This window comes from Suricata suricatta, chromosome 5 (genome assembly GCF_006229205.1).
Source record: "Suricata suricatta isolate VVHF042 chromosome 5, meerkat_22Aug2017_6uvM2_HiC, whole genome shotgun sequence".
Lineage (NCBI taxonomy): Eukaryota > Metazoa > Chordata > Mammalia > Carnivora > Herpestidae > Suricata > Suricata suricatta.
In genome coordinates, this window is record NC_043704.1 from 58420527 (window position 1) to 58439377 (window position 18851).

Below are 18851 nucleotides of genomic sequence, written 5' to 3' on the forward strand. Positions count from 1 at the left end.
TTTTCGCAGGAGCTTTATTAGATCACTCAGTTTTGTAGTTTCTCTCCATTATTCAGAACACAGAACTGGCAGATTCAGTGAACAAAGGGAAATAGTGGTTGGAGTGTGGTGGCAAAAGAGAGTGTCAGTGAGATGGGCAGCGACCAGGTCTTGTGAGGCATGTTACAGAAATATGGTGTATGATATGTGGCTGGAAAGTCATTGAGTGTATCGTTTTAAGCAGGGAAGTGACATTATTTGATGTCTATTTGTTAAGTATCACTCTGGGCTGCTCCACTGGGTTCTAAGGAGTCAGAGGAGAAGCAGGGAACCAGGAAGGAGGTGACTGCAGAGGGGTAGGCTGGAGATGCTGGGGGCTTCCCTTCACACAGTGGCAGACAGATGGAGAGAATTAACTGGATGTGGGTATATGGGTATATATTTTGGAGCAGAGTTGATAGTGCTTGCTGATAGATTGGATGTGAGGATGAAGTAAATTAAGGGAGGTAGTGGGAATGATGCCATTTTTCCAGTTTGAATAATGAGCTGGATGGTGAGGACCTTTTCCTGAGGTAGTGAAGACGGGAGAAAGCATAGGTTAAGAGGGAAGTTATGCAGTTTGACTCCGGACATACTGAGTTGGAGGCACTGTGGCATCCAAATGAATTAGATAGGCTCTTGGGTCTTTCTACCTCTTAGTATAAGAATAAAATCTTTCCTTTTCTGTTGGATTGGTTTTTTTCCTCTGCAGATTTCCTGGTGCCAAAAGCACATTTGGCTTTTTGACTCTTTGTATGTCTCCAACTCTTATGTTTGTGGAGTTGCTGTGTTCTCTTCCATGGACTAAGCCGACTTGGCTCACAGGATGTTTTGAATTTCTTCCTTTCTTCATCTCTCTCACTCACTGCTTCACTCTCTCACTCTATTTTTTTAAGGAGTGATTAAACAAGCCCCACTTTTGATGAATGGCATACGTTTTTGAAGCAATGAGTTAGGTGCTATGGTCCATGATGTGTGAAGAATCAAATCTTGGCTGTGAAGGACGCAGTGTCAGCCGAGCAAAAGAATAATCGAAAGTGGCGATTCTTCATTCTCATTCGTTATCAAATAGAAAATGGAATCTAACAACCCAGTGGTCAACTTCCTTTCTTCGATTTGATCTCATGAAATTCATTGCCATGAAGTGCAAGACTGTACTCAGCAGCATTTTGAACCCTGTAGTTTTATAAAATAGTCAACTTTAGCTTTCTCAAATTGCCATAATTATAAATTCTCATAAAACCTTGCTTTCCAGCCTGAAATTTTGCTTCCCCAGAATCATGATATCTTGCCTATCCTGGAGCCACTTTTTAAAAAGATTGATGGGCTAATAGAAGAACCCAAGTGTCAAATTTAACTCAATTTTACTTTTAAAAGAGACGTACTCTTCTGTATTTGTCATTCTATTTTTTCCTTCTGTTTTGTTGGTGTCGTGCAAATCATGATTGGTCTGTATAATTACTTTCCATGAACATTTATAAACACCTTTCCCTCAAATATAAATTGAGGAGTTTTGATTCTTGCAAGTTTTGATTCATAGACATTTTCTCTAAGCTAAAGCTGGAATTTAATCATTGAACTTCAAAGTCAATGAGCAATTTTCTGTCCTTTGGTAGAGTTGAGAGTTGGGGAAGCCACCTTGAATTGAAATAGCCTGGAGCTACAACTCCACTTTAGGGTGTGTGTGTGTGCCTGTGTGTGTATGTATGTGTATGTGTGTGTGTGTGTGTGTGCGCGCGCGCGTGCGTGTGTGTATGCGTTTGTGTGTGTGTGCCTGTGTGTGTATGTGTGTGTGTGTGTATGTGTGTGTGTATGTCTGTGTGTATGTGTGTGTGTATGTGTATGTCTGTGTGTGTGTGTGTGTGTGTATGTGTATGTGTGTCTGTGTGTGTGTGTGTGTGTGTGTGTGTGTATGCACATTTGTCTTGCTAGGGAAGGCTCATGAGAGGATGAGTATCCCTTTTGTTCTCGTTTAGGCGATCTGCCTGAAAGCTAGATTGCATTACAAATAAATTACTACTTATGAAATGTCTTCATACAAAACCAAGAAGCCCTCAGCCTACTGTTACTCATCCTCTAACTCATCAGGAAACAGAAGAAAAGGGGAAAATCTAAAACTAGAGATTTGGGGGAAAAGCTCTTGAAGTATGACTGATTGCATTGTAAATTTAAATCTCAGATTTTTGTGTATGTGATTATTTTAAATGTTTTATAGTGACACCCTCATTCATTCAACAGAATGAATCGCTGATACCTCTGGATATTTTGAAATTGAAGGCATGGGTTATTTATAATATGATCATCCTGATTTCACCTCCCAAAAATGTATTTGTAATGTTTGGTGTATCATTTTTCGAGATTAAGCATTGTAAATCCATCTTAATGGCTGATGATTCCCTTAATGAAACATTTGGTAATACCACAGATGTTTGGCTGTGCCGCTCAAAGCTAACTCCATTGTACTGGGAGCATTAATACTCTCGCATGCCTCAGCTTTTGCTTTCTTTGTTTTTAACTTCTGAATTCCTCCTTTTAGGGCTATATCAATGTAAATGAAATTAATGAGCCATGTGTCAATTCCACGAATCTATCCCCTTCCTCTCAGTTCCCTGCTGATGCTGATGCTGTTGCCACTGGGCCTCCCACAGCTGTGCCGGTGAGCCAGCCACAAAACAAAGAGGTGTGTTGGCATGACATTTCATTCATTCACTGCTTTCCTCATGTCCAAGATTAACCCATGGTTAGCTGAAAGTGAAGGTGTGTGTGACCAATATATATATCGGTTGACCAGCGGGCCGGAGTGATGCCAGGTTTGAAAAACATACCAATGTGGGGTCCTGTCCTGTCACTCATGATACTAGAAATCATGAGATGTATGGTACAGAGTGGAGTACTAGGAGAATTAAGTTCAGAACCATAAACTCTAGATCTCAGCATTCTAACCTGACATCATTTTCATAGAAACTAAAAAGCCTTCCTAAAATCGTTAGTTTGGATCACTTTTCCAGCTTGGTCTTGTTTTCTGTTGTGTGGGGCAGTATGGATTTTTATTAATGTCTTTTAAAAACATCTGGGGAAAGGCAAATAAGAGTAAATTAAAATACCTTCTAATTGATCCAGGTTGCTCACAGAGTGGGATTTTAACAAGAGACTAAATTGAAAGATACTGCCCATCATTTGTGACTTCTTGATTAAAATACAAGAGGACAGACTAATGAGATTATCGATTTCATTTCTTTGTCTAATTCTTTCATTTCCTGTGAACACATATATATTTTTCTTTCTCCTATAAAGCAAAGATCACCTGTCTGTTCTGGATTTATGTTTCCTTCCACCCTTTCTCCTCATCCTATCACTCAACCTCCATCAGCCCCTTGGCCCGAAGTCCTGGCTCCGTCTGTCGATCCTTTCCCTTTAAATGACACACCTCCTCCTCTACCAGCTAAGAAACACCGAAGGCAGCCCCAGCAGCAGGAGCAACAGGTAACTAGCCACTGGTGCTCAGAGGCTGAGAGCTTGACCTTGACAACACAGTTACTTATGTGGGATCTTTCCATCAGCTTTTCCAAAGGTATCCTTAAAAAGACAAGTACATATTCCTTTGCTGGATTTTCTTTTGTTTGATTTTTTTTTAGGGCATTTAGTGTTTTTTAAGGGTGTGGGGACTATTATAAACCTCGATACTCAATTGCCCTCTCCTGACTTTTGATATGTTCAAGATAGATATGTTTCACATCCTCATGCTTCAGTTCCCCTTCAACCAAAATACTGCAACTTACCTCAGGCATTTTTCAAAAGGATAATAATTATTTCCATTAAACCCATGGTATAAAAAGTTGCTGGGTCAACACAAAATATTTTTCTTACACATTAATGAAGTCATAATAATAGACATCATGCCCTTGCTATGTGTCAAAATTTGCGAAACATTTAACAAATAAAATCTCATTTCTTTCTTCTAATAATCCTGTGAAATAAGAATTAACTCCTTATTGCCTGAGGTAAATAGCTTGTCCAGCATCACACCACACCCCCCAAAAAAATACAGTTGGTTCATAGAAGTATTTTATTGATCACATTTTTAAATAGGTAATTCATTATTATGAATGTCACCCTTCCTTAAGTACATTAGTGCATATTCATGCTTGGGTATTCAAAAAATCTCTTTTGAGCTTTCTTTCAACTATAATCAAATTTCTATATGAATTTGGCCCCAGAAGATGCTAAGTAATTATAATCACTAGCTTACCAAATTAGATGAGCCCTGGTTTGCTATGCCCAGCCATTACTTTTCTTCTTTTTTTCTTTAAATGTTTATTTATTTTTGAGAGAGACAGAGATGAGCAGGGGAGGGGCAGAGAGACAGGGAGACATAGGATCCGAAGCAGGCTCCAGGCTCTGAGCTGTCAGCACACAGCCCCACACGGGGCTTGACCTCACGAACCTTGAGATCATGACCTGAGCCGAAATCGCTTAACCGACTGAGCCACCCAGGTGCCCCCAGCCATTACTTTTCTTGAACTTATCTTTACTGCCTTTTATCTCTTATTAAAGGACTATATCTCCTCACTATTTTTAGATTAATATTAACTAGCATAAATAAATAACTATGAGGTTAAAATTAGATATTTTTCATGATTGGCATGTTCGAAGATTGATCACAAATTTGGTAACTCTAATTTGCATTAATTTTTATGTATTTCCAAAGCTTGATCTTAGTATAAAAATGATTAAACCCTAAGAGCCTTTAATCAGGAGTTAACTTTACTACTAGGTAAGACCTTTTGGGGGGAGGCTAAGAAAAATTTGGATAAATTTCAAGTTGGCAAACATTTTAGCTTAGGAATGTATATTAAAAAAATAAAGAAATAGTAGAAATAGTCACCAGGAGGATTTTTAAATGTGAGGGACTACTACAAGGGTCTCTCGACTAAGATCTTATTTCAAATAAAAGAGTAACCTAGAAGGATGCCTTATATGGAGACGTTATAAGGGTTTGGAGTGTTTATATGTAATTAAAATATTATTCCGACTTTAAAACAACTTCCCTGTTTACTTGCTCTTTCTCTCCATCTTTTTCCTTCTCCCTTTCCTTGTCCTCCTCACACTGGGATCTGTGCCAGCACACAGAACCGTCCAGACAGACAAGGGGAGAAACTGCTTACTTGCTTTGTCCACTGGCTATTCCGCCATCTGCATGGCGGCCATTGTAATAATTTGTAAGTTGTCCTGAGGCCCCAAGGCAGCAGGCACTATGAAAGTGAAAGGTGGATTTTTTTTAAGTTCCTAGGTCCAATAATAAATTCTCCCAGTGTCTATGTATCTTACCCAATGCTAGCCCTAGTCTATTAGTGAACACAAGTATAAGCTGATTTTTTTTTAATTCTGTGTTAAAATTCCAAAATTTCTTTGTGAATGCATACTTCTTAATTTCTTCAGTGACCTGTTTCAATTAGTCAAGTTTTGCTATTCTGCTTTACATTTGCATTTAAAGCATTTTAGAAGTCTGGAAGAAAGGAAAAAACAGCATAAAGAAGGCCTCTATCTGAGTGACACTTTGCCTCGAAAGAAAACCACACCTTCCATATCCCCACATTTCAGCAGTGCTACTATGGGGAGAAGCACCACCCCAAAGGTAGGACGTGGGGTGAACCATGGGGTTCGCATTAGTGAGTCTCCTTGTCCTAATGTTGACCAACATACAAAGGCTCTTAAAGAAAATGCTGAAAAAGAAACCATTAAGTTTGCTTGTTGGGCAGACATATAACTATATTGCATTTTGTATCCTATTCAGAGGACATTTGGAATTGTACCTAGTGAGAACAAAGGACCTGGTCCAGGGTGTTTCTTCCTCCATTGCACAAGTGGTGGGTTGTGTTCACTTTGGTGAAAAGTTCCCAGGACTGCCTCCCAAATCTGGAAATTGGAGGATAGAAGCTCTGGATTCCAGTAATATTAGCAACAAATATTTATTGAGAGTCATTTTTATGTGCCTGACCCTGAACTAAACCCTTTATGTGGATTGCCTCATTTAAAAATCCGTAGTCAGCCCTACTCAGTAGAGGTACTCCTTATTTTCTGGATCATACATATGGACAAACTGAGGGACAAAGAAGCCAAGTGCCCTCAACTGGCTAGCTGTGAAGCTAGACTACGAACCCACTCTCAGGTGTCACCCTTGAGTCCTCACTTGTGTTTTGCTGACACATCCAGGGGGTCATTGCAGAAAGAGGCGGGAGGCAGATGAGAAGGAGGTTCTTAATGGGCCAGACTTTGGGACCCTTCCCTTGCCCTTAATCAGAGTAACTCTGTTTGAATCCATTTTATAAACTAGTGTTCCTAGTGTATTTTACACTAAGGATTTTCTATTTTGAGAGAGTGCTAAACCCACAGGGGTAGCTAATAGGTTTCTCCAGTCACCACGGGGAGATGGAAATTGGTGCACTTGTAATAAGTATGGACCTTCTCTTCTTTGTGCATGATGTGCATGCATTCTTGTCCCTGCATCTGCCCTCGGCTCCTCATGCATGAAGAACTTTGAGTTGTTCTCTAAGGTGGTTTTTGACAGTGTTTCCCCATCTGTCTTCATTTTTGGAATTGCTGCCACTGGAGGAATTACTGTGGTGTCGAGCCCACCACGGAGCTTTTTGGAAGGGTTGGTGACTGGCCTTTGCCATGTAGCGTGAATAGTGGGACACGTTCGTTCCTCCTTCCCGCCTTCCCTGCCCTCTGCGCTTGCGTTGGAGCTGGGGAGACGGGAATGTGGCCACGTCCCGAAGGACCGTTTGGCCTGCGGTTTGCCTGAAGTGTTTCCTCCCGGTTCTCGGTTCTCACAGGCTCACCTGCCCCTGGGACAGAGCAACAGCTGCGGCAGCATGCTGCCCCACTCACTGGCAGCCCTGACCAAAGACTCCCAATCTCGGAGGATGCTCAGAGGTAAGCGCCTTTTAAATCAGACATCCTGATTTAAGCATCCGAAGGGAGGGAGAGCAAGAACAGGGTTGGAGATCAATTAGAGAGGAGATCAGATCCTAGGTTTCCTGGGGGAAGGATCTATATCTCCTTATTGTGATACTAAAGTAATTTTTTCTATTATACAGGTGGCTGGTGCCTTTTAAACATACCCACTGTACTTTATAAATTCAATACAATTCTCAAAACAGGAAGGCCCCTAGAGCATTACTAACCTTCCCATGGTAGAAAGAAAAGAGATACCACTGAGATCCAGAGAGATCACCAGGGCACTTAACCAAGCTACTTATCTGGTCTGTGGCTAAGCCACGCTCTTGAAACATATACTAAAGAGTTATTGAGCTGACACAGGAAACAGAACACTACGTAGCCCAGGACAGAAGTCCCTAAGGCCTGTTAAGGTGGTTTGAGCTTTTATTCTACATGGTTGTTAGGTTTCAGGCAGACTTTGATTCTCAGCATCTTTTATTTCTTTGTAATAATACATTGCTTTAAAATGAGGTTGTCAAATAGTCTTTGTGGGGCTAGAAGAAATTACTAGAATGCAGTTCCAGAGGTGAGCTTCTCATTGAGAGGATTAGATGTGTGTTAACACAGGCATCTAGGTCAGTAGTTTATATTGACCCTGACTTTCAGACAGGCATGGTGCTTGAGACCAAGAACACAAATGGATGACATAGTCGGCCCTGACATGCGTATAGTCCAGTGAGGAAGAAAGACACATAGCAAATACTTTACATAAAATATGATAAATGCAGCGATGGAGGAATGCCCAGGACATAAAGGGGGATGCTGAGGGAAGGTGGGCACTTGGACTCTGAGTGCAGTCATGCATTCGTGAGATTAGAATGCTTTCCCCAAGCAAGCTGGGATTCAGTACTGACTGTTCAGCCCTTCACGGTGGTACCAGGGGATAATCACTGGTGTCCCACAAAATTAATTAATTAATTAATTAATTAATTAAAATTTAAAAAATAGAATAGAAAAGGAAAGGAAAGAAGTATATGTAAATAGGGGTGCCTGGGTAGCTCAGTCAGTTAAACATCTTACTCTTGATTTTAGCTCAGGCCTGGATTTCATGGTTTGTGAGATGAAGCCCCACATTGGACTCTGCACTGACAGCATGGAGCCTATTTGAGATTCTCTCTCTCCCTCCCTCTGCCCCTTCCCTGCACTCACTCTCTCTCAAAATAAATAAACATTAAGAAAAGAAATCTACATAAATCTATATATATATACATATATATATGAATTTTGGTATATATAAAATGTGCATATGTATATATTACACATATATATAGTATATCACTTGAATGAGTTTTTTGAATCATTACTAGAAGTTATTTAAGAGTTAATAGAGGCTGTAGTATTCATAAGAGAGGTTTATAACCCATGAAAGGTTTACAGTGTTAACATGTGAACCAAATACAATCGATTAAGCTTCTCTTATTTTCCTTACTATAATTTTTTAATAAGTGAAACTATCTCTTATGATTTACAAATAATAAACATAAATGAGTCTTGATATTGTGACTGTCATTCATCATTGTTCACTTGTGGGCCAAGTCTATTTTCTGTGAAAGCATTTTTCTGTGATATTGATAGACTTTTTAAATGTATTTTGTCCATTGGCTGAAGACATCAGAGCTTGAATTGGCCACAATGCTATATTTTATGTGAAAAGTATTTTTCTTAAAGAATAAGAAAAACTAAACCTTTATACTAAATGGAGAGATTTGTAAATTCAAGAGCTATCAACATTACCATGTAAGAGGATTCTTAAGAGAACATGGCAAAACTGAAGGATATTTAAGCTTCCTTTTTCTAATCTCTTTTTGCCATCAAATAATGGGAATCCCCATGCTAGGTTCATACAGGAAAACTGAGCCAATTCCCTTAGGTCACATTAAGATGTACTCTGCGAAGTCCACTGACCTTGACCTATCTCTTTGCTCTGGTTCTTCATCGATGCACTTCACTTTTGAGCATCTGACCAGATGGCAGCTTCATTCTTCCTGCCCCCGCTCTAAAGTGGGATTCTTCTTGAAGAGTTTCATGTGGTGCTGAAGAGAAAGCCTCTGAGGAAGTAGAGAACCATTTTGTGCGTGTTGATCCAAGTGGACGTGATGTGTCTTGTGAAGCCAGAGGAGGAGGGGATGGGGCCTGCAGTTCTTAGAGCCACACCAGAGCATTAAAATTGGCAGAATTTTCCACTAAGCCCATCCAGGTGGCCCACACAGACCAGGAGGGATGAATCATTATTTCATTTAGAATTGCTTCACTAGTACCATGTTGGCTTCACTAAAATAGCAAACAAGTAAAATTCCATGGTTTTGAACAAATTACACCTAACATGTTTTTATTAACTCTAATTTAACAGACTTTATCATTTTGGGGGTGGGGACTTACACAGTTAACTTAAATGAACTGTGTTTTTTTGCTGCTTATCCATAACGGATACGTCAAGGACAATGGTGTAAGTATAAGTTTTCCTTCAGTCGGCACTGTTTTCATAAAACTGACAACGTGAATCATGCAAACAAAGGTCTTTGAGAGCTGAGTTTAGAAGAGAGCCCAGGAACTCACTCAACTCTTAAAGTTGTGATCGTTACTGGCTTTTGTACAACGTGTGAACTGGTCCTTTGTAAGCTTTAGAATGAATGCAATCTTTGTCCTTTTGTCTTCTGTTAAATGCAGGAAAGTCCAAGAAAGGTATGACAACCCTCCTGTGTGGTGTTTTTGTTGCCAGCAAATGGTGAAAGGTCATGGTGAAGTCATCTTTGAGAAATGATCAGATTTGACACTATAAAATAGTGGATTTTTAGTCTAAATGATCATTCCTTTCACACAGTGGGGGGAAATTGTTGCACATTTGCTAGAAACGCAACACAAGTGCAGCTGCTGGTCGTCTACAAGCAGCTGCGTGACAGCCATTGTTTTGATTTTTTATTACAAGGTCTGACCGCGCAGGAAATGTGAGTGCTGTAGAGCATTGTTTTGTAAGACTCAGAATCGAGCTAGAGATAAGAGTGGGCTCTGGCATTAGGCTAGGCTAAATGTAAAACATGGTGTTTCTCCTTTCCGAAGGCCAGGCATAAATAAGACTGGCTACATGGGAGGAGGGGAGGATGCAGGATGCTTCTAACTATTGACTCTGTTTGAGTCTATTTTAGAAGTAAGATCTCATGGCGAGTGAAGACCAGTTAAATTACTGGCTTGAATAAATATGATGCTCGTTACTGTAGCTAGCTGGTAGCAATGCAGGATGGCAGAGGACGGACTGCTTATAAAGTGTGATGTGCTTCAAGTAATTGAATGGCAAGTTTGTAAACCCTGGCTCTTAAAAACTATTTGTTGCTGTCTGCTTGGGAAAAAGAATTGTCATATCGTTATGATCTTGTGTTTATTCTCCCTGTTTGCTGGTCAGTGAATATGTGGGAAAGATATTAGTTTCCATTTTTTTTCACTAACTGTATGTATGTGTTATGAGCTTATTGTTTTTTGACTTCTCAAGTCCTTTTCTGTAAACTCAGATTTAACCTAGAAATGGGAAAACATCTTGCCTTGTTGATCTGGTGTCATTACTAACACTGTCAATGACTGCATGTTGGAAGTGTTGTATATTTTTCCTCTCTGCTGTCATCCTTTTTTGATCTTGTCTCTTTCTCCCTTTCTCCATCATTCTCCTTCATCCCTGACTCGTCCTGTGCCTTCATCTCCTGGCTGTGGACTATGGTTAGGAAGAATGAATTTCTCAGCAGGTGAGCTATGATAGGCTAACTTGTCAGAAATACTGATTAATTTTATCCTCTTAAAGGTTATAGTTTTAAGTCACCTCATTTTCTATATTAAGCCCAGATAACCATTTAAAATATACAACACACATTTGGAAGATATTGACACGACTATATATCTTACAATGGTTAACTCAAAAGGAGTTCCCAGGTCTAACTGGCTAGAATTCACAGATAGGCAATAATAAAAAAAAATAATAGTAATAATAATTAATAATAATAATAATAATAATAAATGGGCCTTGACATCTATTCTACTGGCTCTCTCAGACAGTGAAGAGAGTTGAGTTGGTTTGGGTTCTTTGCATGCACTATGCTTAGTGATGAGCCTCAGATATCATCAGGTCTTACTTTATAAACCTCATAAATGGCTATTTCTACCTGGATAGAAACGAGATAAGCATTAAAAGGCCCTTTTTGCTTTCAGTTGCTGTCCTGCTGCTGAATATTACTCTTGCTGCATAATTAAAAAAAAAAACGAGTAGCTTTACGCAGTGGCAGTATCGTAGCCAATGAGGTTTATCTGAGGCATGATTATTGCTAATTTTAAAAAATGAGTCGTCTCAAAGATTGGGAAAGTCTCATTTTTCCCATTGCACTTACTCTACCCCACCCCAGACAGCAGGTGCATCCCACTTCCTTATTTAGCCATTACTGATGCTGGAATTTACAGATGAGACAAAGAATTGATTCAGTGGCTCTTTAGTTCATGACATCCCTGTACTAAATGAATGGGGATCCTGTGGTGACCAGGACACCTGTGTCCCTTCCCTGTTAAAGCTTGCACCTGTCCTGGGGCCACCTAATGGTAGGAACGGTTCTTCTGGGACCTTCTACCAGGGTTTCCTCTGGTCTGCTGCTCTCCTCAAGTGTTTCCTCCATCAGAAGTATCTGTACCTTTGGGCGGACAGGCCAGAGCCTGAATCCCAACACCAGCTATTTGGAATCATACTGGTGCAGTTTCAGGATCACAGGGACGAGGTCCATGCCCATATTTGTGATTGCAGAGGTGACTTAATTTTCTGAAGTTGTTCAAGAGGGAGTAGTCAAGTCCAGGTGACAGTTGAGTTCACTGCGGTTAGTGGAGTGTTGCCAGTTGGGAGAAACAGGCCTTTGCATTCACATTTCCGCTCACACCGGATCCACAGGAAACAAAACTACCGCACTGGGAACATGCTTAGTAGCAGAAGACTCTTCCACTGAAATTGCAGCGACAATCTAAGGTATTTACCTTATCACCAGAGTGAGGGAAAGTTCTCTCAGACATAGAGCCAAACCTCAATAAGTATTGAGGCGACCTGGGGTATTTATGAAGTTCACAGTCCTTAGCACACTACACGTTGTGACACAGCTGTCCCTTGTGCCCACATCTGAAAAATTTGAATCATTTTAGTGTACTGTCTACCTCTCCTGAAAGTTGTAAAGTCATTATCTTTAGTCTTATCCTGTAATACTTTTGAAAAAAAATTTGGGGAGATCTGAGGATCAGGATACACGGTTGCTTTAAGAAGAAATGCACTCGCCATCTTCTTCGCTTTTCCAAGAAGGTATTCTTTGCATTATAGGGATTGGCGTTCCCTCATTACGAAAAACCGAAGGGGAAGAGGAGATTGTGGCACATGTCATTACCAAGGAGATAATTCTTATATGTTTTAAATTACATGGCTGTCTTTTAGGGATTTGTTTTTCATACTAACAGGGAAATGACTTCCACATACCTGGTGCCAATGCAGAAGTTTTCTTGGCCAACAAGCTTTTTTTGAAAGCATAAGGAAAGATACATGTGTGACTTTTTCAAATAATTTCTGGTGTTTTTGTTTTGTCCTCCTCCTTTTCATAATGAATAACTGGAAACAATTTAAAAAGAGCAATTAGTAATTCCAAAAGTTCAAGTATCAAAGGTAAATATTCGAGTAATGCATTCTTTTTAAATGCACGAACTCCACACTTATGAATGTACTGGCTTCATTTCATGCTTTCTGCATTAATCATTATGAATAACTATATTCTATCTAGAGTCCCATGGTGTGCTTTTTTTGTGTTGCATCTTCCCTTGGCTAAGTGACCTGTAGCTTTTACATATGTATTTGTAATTTATAATTACAGCTTATATTAGGGAAATATTTTCCCAGAAATGCCATCATCCAAACTAACAAATTTTCACTTAGATATCTAAAACCACTCCACGGGCACCTGGGTGGCTCAGTCAGTTAAGCGTCTGGCTTCGGCCTAGGTCATGGTCTCATGGTTCGTGGGTTCGTGCCCTGCATCGGGCTCTGTGCTGACAGCTAGCTCAGAGCCTGGGCCGGCTTCAGATTCTGTGTCTTCCTCTCTCTCTGACCCTCCCCTGCTCGAGCTGTCTCTCTCTATCTCTCAAAAATAAATAAAAAACATTTGAAAAGTTTTTTAAAAACCACTCTAAGTAGTTTAGCATGCAAACTCTCTATTGAACTAAAATCATTTTACAGAAACTTTTGGTGGACGATGCTTCACTAAAGCCTCATGGATGTGGCTCTGCTTTTGAAGGGAAATGTTCAACTGATAGCTGAGGAAGTTATTTGGAATCACTGCCCTTCCTTCACCCTCTGGCTATTTTTTTGACCATTTCATTACCAATTAAAGGCCTCACTGAAGGTCGAGTGCAAGGAAAGAAGCAAAATTCAGATGGTCGAGTTGTAAATTCTTAATAAGTTCAGTAGTAAATTTGATGAGGGAGAAAGAGATTGCAAATTACTGCTGGCTAGAGAAATGTCTTTTTCATAAATTGAGGGATTGGTTTATCATTGTGATCCCTGCTTCCTATGTATAAGAGAGAATTGAAAGGAAAAATAATTCAGTTTGCATTGTGCAAGAGCACCCCGCAGTGAGCAAGCCATAGCAGTAACTCAAAGTAAAGCCAAGACCTGACACACCAGCTGACCAAGTAACAGGGTAAGGATGAAGCCTCTTACTGATGGCACGTTTGCTGCTATTGATGTGAGTTCTACAGTTTTGTGTGGTTGATACCACCAACGGGCTGAGGGCTGACAGTTAAGGTGGAAGAAGAAGAGAGCTTTGCATACAGTAATTAGGGGAAGCATGACCACTGAGAGGATTGTTCACTGCAAAGATTTTAAATAATTGATGGCAAAGAGAAATTGAACAATGAAGAGTGAGCAAAATACCCAGGTTGGATTTTTATGATTAAAAGTGTTCGTGACAATATGAGTGAGACCCAAGATTCTTAAATCTTGCACTTTGATGATCCACCTGCTATTTTATGACCTGATCAAGTTCTCCTTCAACTGGAATACCATTGATCAAGTGACTGCCCTAAGACCCTGCTGTCACATGTCACTGGGAGTCATCTTGCTTCACTTGAACCCAATTATTTTTAGGAGATATAGGGCTTTTAATTGTGTTGCCATTTTGTTTTGTTTTTGCTTTTTTTATTTTTGTGTGTGCTGACGTATTATTCTCAGTTGTGCTGAGATGTGGGAATGGCAAAGGGAAATGTGAAGTGATCCTCTGACCAGAAAGATTACTTCCAAGACCACTTCTCTGAAACTCTTGCTTGCACTGAGCTTGATGCTGTGTCTTTGATCTTCTTGGCTTCAAAACAAATTAGACCAAGACCCATGTTTCACAGGCAGATGTTTTGGGTTGCTTGTTTGACTCTCAGAAGATCTAAGACTGAAAAATGAAGCATACTAACATATTTATGGCTCTTCCCTCAGGGTATAATCATCAGCAGACGAGTGAAGGACACAGACAGAAATCTTCTGAATTTTACAGCCGCACAGCTTCTGAGTCAAATGTCTACTTGAACAGTTTCCACTATCCTGATCACAGCTACAAGGACCAGGCCTTTGATTCTTTGAGCCTAGACAGCTCCGATAGCATGGAGACCAGCATCTCTGCCTGCTCACCTGACAATATCTCCAGGTAGGATATATTCATGGTTCAGGTTTTCAGTTTAGAAAAGCACCTGCTAGTCTCAAAAAGGAAAGCCATAAATTGGGGGCAATGTCTATGTACAAGCCCAAATTTCTGAGACATAAAGAGTCTACAGTGAGGAAGAGGGTTCAGTGTCATGGCAGCCTTTGAAAGTAATTTCTTTGTATCCTGTGTGACGTAGCCAGTCAGACATCACATAATCCAGTTTTGTCCTTTGCTTTATGTCTTTACATTTGAGTTCACATGTATTCTGTGCTTCAACATTGGCTTGCCTCTATTGGTTGACTCTAAGCTTCATCAGGACTCCTTTTGATTGAATGAAGAAATAATTTCCAGCAATATAGTAAGGATGTTGAAGGATTTCTTACACTTCTGTTTCATTAAAAGGAAGGCTTTAGCTCTTCCACATATTAGAATTTTTGTAAGGATTTAACCATTCACATTTGTGTTCATATTTTGAGGCAAAGTATGGTCTTAGGGAATTATGGCTAAAGGCACATCGAAAATATGGATCTAGTCCTGGTATTCTGCCCCTTCAAGAGCTTTGATGATACCCTCCCACCTTTTGAGAAAAGACATAACCTAGAACCTGAATTCTTCCCATTCCTAGAACCCAACTTCCCATTCACTCTCTCCTCCTGATACACCTCACAGAGCTTCTCATTAATACTCAAATCCCTGGGCCTTTGGCCATATTAGTCCTAAGCCTGGAATCAAGTAGTTTGTTCATTCATCCATTTATAGGCTCCTTCATTCCACAGATACTTAGAGTGCTCTACAGTCAAGAGTGGACTGGACTTGGCTCATACTAGTTGGCAAGTGCCACATGTGCATATTTCCCCCTCCGTGTGATCAGCAATGTCATGTTGGTAGTTTGAAATTGCCCATGTGGGAGCATGCACTCCACATAAATTGACATTTGCTACATATCAGGGTTTTATTTCCCTCCAGAGAACTGGTTTGCCAGCACAACACTGACTAGAGTCAATTTAATCCTTCCCTTTTTGTATTCACTCAACCTATATACTTACTGAGCACTGGTAGGTAGTATCTGGCATTGCAAAACATCTTGATCATCTTCAACTCCCTCTCCTATCTGAGCCCAGAGTAATTTTCCTCATCATTCAGGCTTGAGATTAAGTTGGAAACTCATGAAAATTTCTCCCTTTAGGGCCTTTTTCTTCTGTGTTTCTGTTGCACTCGATTCTTTTTTCTGTCATATCACTGATCACATTGTGGTATAAAATGTTTTCTTCAGTAATTAATTGGTGAATTCCTCAATGTCAAGGAGGATGTCTCATTATCTTTTGGTTTCCCCACCAGGAGAGATCTTAGCAGGTAGCAGGTATTCAGTGTTGGCTGAGTAAATACCTCAGCATATAGTAAAATGGACATATTTTCAATTTATAGGCTCCTTCATTCCACAGATACTTACAGAGTGCTCTACAGTCAAGAGTGGACTGGACTTGGCTCATACTAGTTGGCAAGTGCCATGAGTGCATATTTTCTGTGTTTGATCTATTTTAATTGGCTGAGAACCATTATGATTTCAACCTAAGAAACAATCCATGTTAATTGAGCACTTGTGTGTCCCAAATGCAAATGTCTGGTTGGATAATTAGTTGCCATCACCTAACATTCCTATACTGGAATGAAGCCACAGGATGGGAGCAGGAACTTCCTTGAAGCAGATCACAGAATGCTCTTGGTCCTTATTGGCTTGCTGGTCTGTGAAATGGAAGGGTTGTTTCTTTAATACAAGAGGATGGTGGATTTTAAAACATTTCAATGGAAGAGTGCCTGGGGTGGCTCAGTTGGTTAAGCATCTGACTTCAGCTCAGGTCATAATCTCATGGTTCGTGAGTTCAAGCCCCAGGTCAGGCTCTGTGCTGACAGCTCAGAACCTGGAGCCTGCTTCAGATTCTGTGTCTCCCTCTCTCTCTGCACCTTCTCTACTCACACTCTGTCTCTCTCTCTCAAAGAAAAAAATAATTATTAAAAAAATACATTAAAAAATTTTTTAATTTACTTTTGAGAGACAGAGTGAGCAGAGGAGGGTCAGAGAGAGGGGGAGATATAGAATCTAAAGCAGGCTCCAGGCTCTGAGCTAGCTGTCAGTACAGAGCCCAAAGTGGGGCTTGAACCCACGAACCATGAGATCATGACCTGAGCTGAAGCCGAACGTTAACCGACTGAGCCACCCAGGTGTCCCTGAAAACAAAAAACACATTTTAATGGCAAACTACCATTCTGTAAATATAATTTATTTTAAATAGTTTTTTTCTCTCTCCACCTAAAATTAATAACAAAAAAAAAGACAGAGACAGAGGGAAAGTAATATCAGCAAAGTCTACTCAGCTTTGGTTATTTTGTGTTTCATAAATGGAAAGAATATGAGAGACCCAACTATAGCTAGCCATTATAGCCAGGAAATTTTCAGGGTGGGGGGAAACGAGAAAAGGACAGATGGTACTTTTTGTGGTAAAGAACACTGTATCTTAGTTTTGGCATTAATGGGTAGAATATTAATATTACTGGATATATCCTGCCAGAGAAGGAAAGGAGTCTCTGGAGGAAAACACTAAAGCAACAGTGAGAATCATACTGCTGCTTGTCACATGGAAATGACCTCAATTGAAGGAGAAGATTATGTAATGAATAAAAAATAGGACTTTTTTCTTTTTTGCTGCCATTATGATGTCAGGTTAGAAGGGTTAGTGTTTTACATTATTCAATATTAAAAGATGCAGTATCTCACTATTTTAAAAGTTCAGTATGACCGCTGCGGGGAGACATTGAGTGTGTGGAATGGCTTGCCCAGGCCATGCTGGCAGGTGCCGGGAGCTGATGTTTTCAGAACAGAAAGCTTTAAATTTTGAGTAAATATTCATTAATGACAGTAAATGACCAATCAGATGTGGTACTTTTGAATAACAAGGCAAAAACAAAAATCAGCAGCCCAGCAACCATCATCCCATAAGGGCAGGAGGAATAAAAGTGGGCATTAAAAAATGAGAACGCAGAACGCAGGGTGCAGGCTCCCAGTGTCAGGGCGCCGCCAATTCTGCCACACCTTGTACTTAGTCATTATTTTGAAAATATCAGACTGCCCTCCCCTCTTCATAAATAACTGTGAAGATTTTATGTCAATATTTCCTTCACGAACTCTTGATAGTGTGACTTTTTTCTATTTTTGAGCCATCTTTAGTAAAGCAGTACACTCTCTGCATTTTCCTGCCTTGGCGTTCTCCACTCCAAACATGGAAAGGGAACATTCATCCTTTCAAATGACCTCTCCTCACAGCTCGGGTGTAATGGTGGTAAACAGCAGCGGTGTGGCAGCAGGTACAGGAAATTACTCAAAAAGGAACCACTTCGATGATAATTACCAAGCATTACACGTTCAGATAGGGACACTTAAGCACAGTGACAGGCAAAAATTTAATTTATTTTTCTTTGCTCACCCAGCTACTTTTTATTTAGAAAGGTAGAGAATGGGAATGGCTCCCCTAACTGTGCCAACTGAAGAGGACGGCACACAGTAGAGCATTCCGGGCGGGGCTTACGCGTGGCCACGATCAGCTTCCATTCTTACTTCACGTAGACCTGACTCCGTGGTGCTACCGATCACACATAACCAATTCCCATGGTCAGAAACTGCTAAGAGTATTTATTTCATACTACTGTCTGATCCTCTGAATGTCAAACAAACCAAAAAAAAAAAAAAAAAAAAGAATCCCAAGTACAAGAAACCTGTAAAAAGGTCTGGTATAAATAAGAAAGACAGAAACACACATTTTTCTTCTGTATCACCATCTACTTTCAAAAGTTCATGCTACCCTAAGATAAGCTTATATCCACGATTATGATAGGAAATAATATGATAAACATCAGGCAAATGGGTAATAAGAAACTAAGGTTTGGAATGTATATTACGACACCACATCCTTAATGAGAACTTTTCGAGGTTAGGTAGAGAGAGAAAGGAAAGACTAAAACATTTTCTCTCTGTGTGATTGTTTTTAAGTTATATATTAAAATACCCTTAAATGATATGTATATTAGAGAGGTAATTCCATGCTGAAATTCTAGTGACATAAACCTAGTCTTGTGGTTTATTATGTCACAAAA

The 18851-nt window shown here is 40.0% G+C and overlaps 1 protein-coding gene and 1 non-coding gene across 13 annotated transcripts in view; both read left to right on the forward strand.

The window, feature by feature from the left end:
* Positions 1–18851, forward strand: part of PHLDB2 (pleckstrin homology like domain family B member 2) — a 108735-nt gene that overhangs the window by 74120 nt on the left and 15764 nt on the right. For 4 of the 12 annotated variants that reach the window (XM_029939274.1, XM_029939284.1, XM_029939272.1 and 1 more), the window contains 7 exons: positions 2555–2698; positions 3313–3501; positions 5513–5653; positions 6855–6954; positions 9688–9702; positions 10731–10751; positions 14501–14708. In XM_029939274.1, the coding sequence (XP_029795134.1) occupies positions 2555–2698; positions 3313–3501; positions 5513–5653; positions 6855–6954; positions 9688–9702; positions 10731–10751; positions 14501–14708 (818 nt within the window). The remainder of the gene's footprint in view (positions 1–2554; positions 2699–3312; positions 3502–5512; positions 5654–6854; positions 6955–9687; positions 9703–10730; positions 10752–14500; positions 14709–18851) is intronic. The other 8 variants (XM_029939279.1, XM_029939282.1, XM_029939276.1 and 5 more) reach the window with 7 other exon arrangements.
* LOC115293003 lies at positions 11268–11413 on the forward strand. Its single transcript, XR_003909279.1, has one exon. It is a non-coding gene; the product is annotated as a U4 spliceosomal RNA (small nuclear RNA).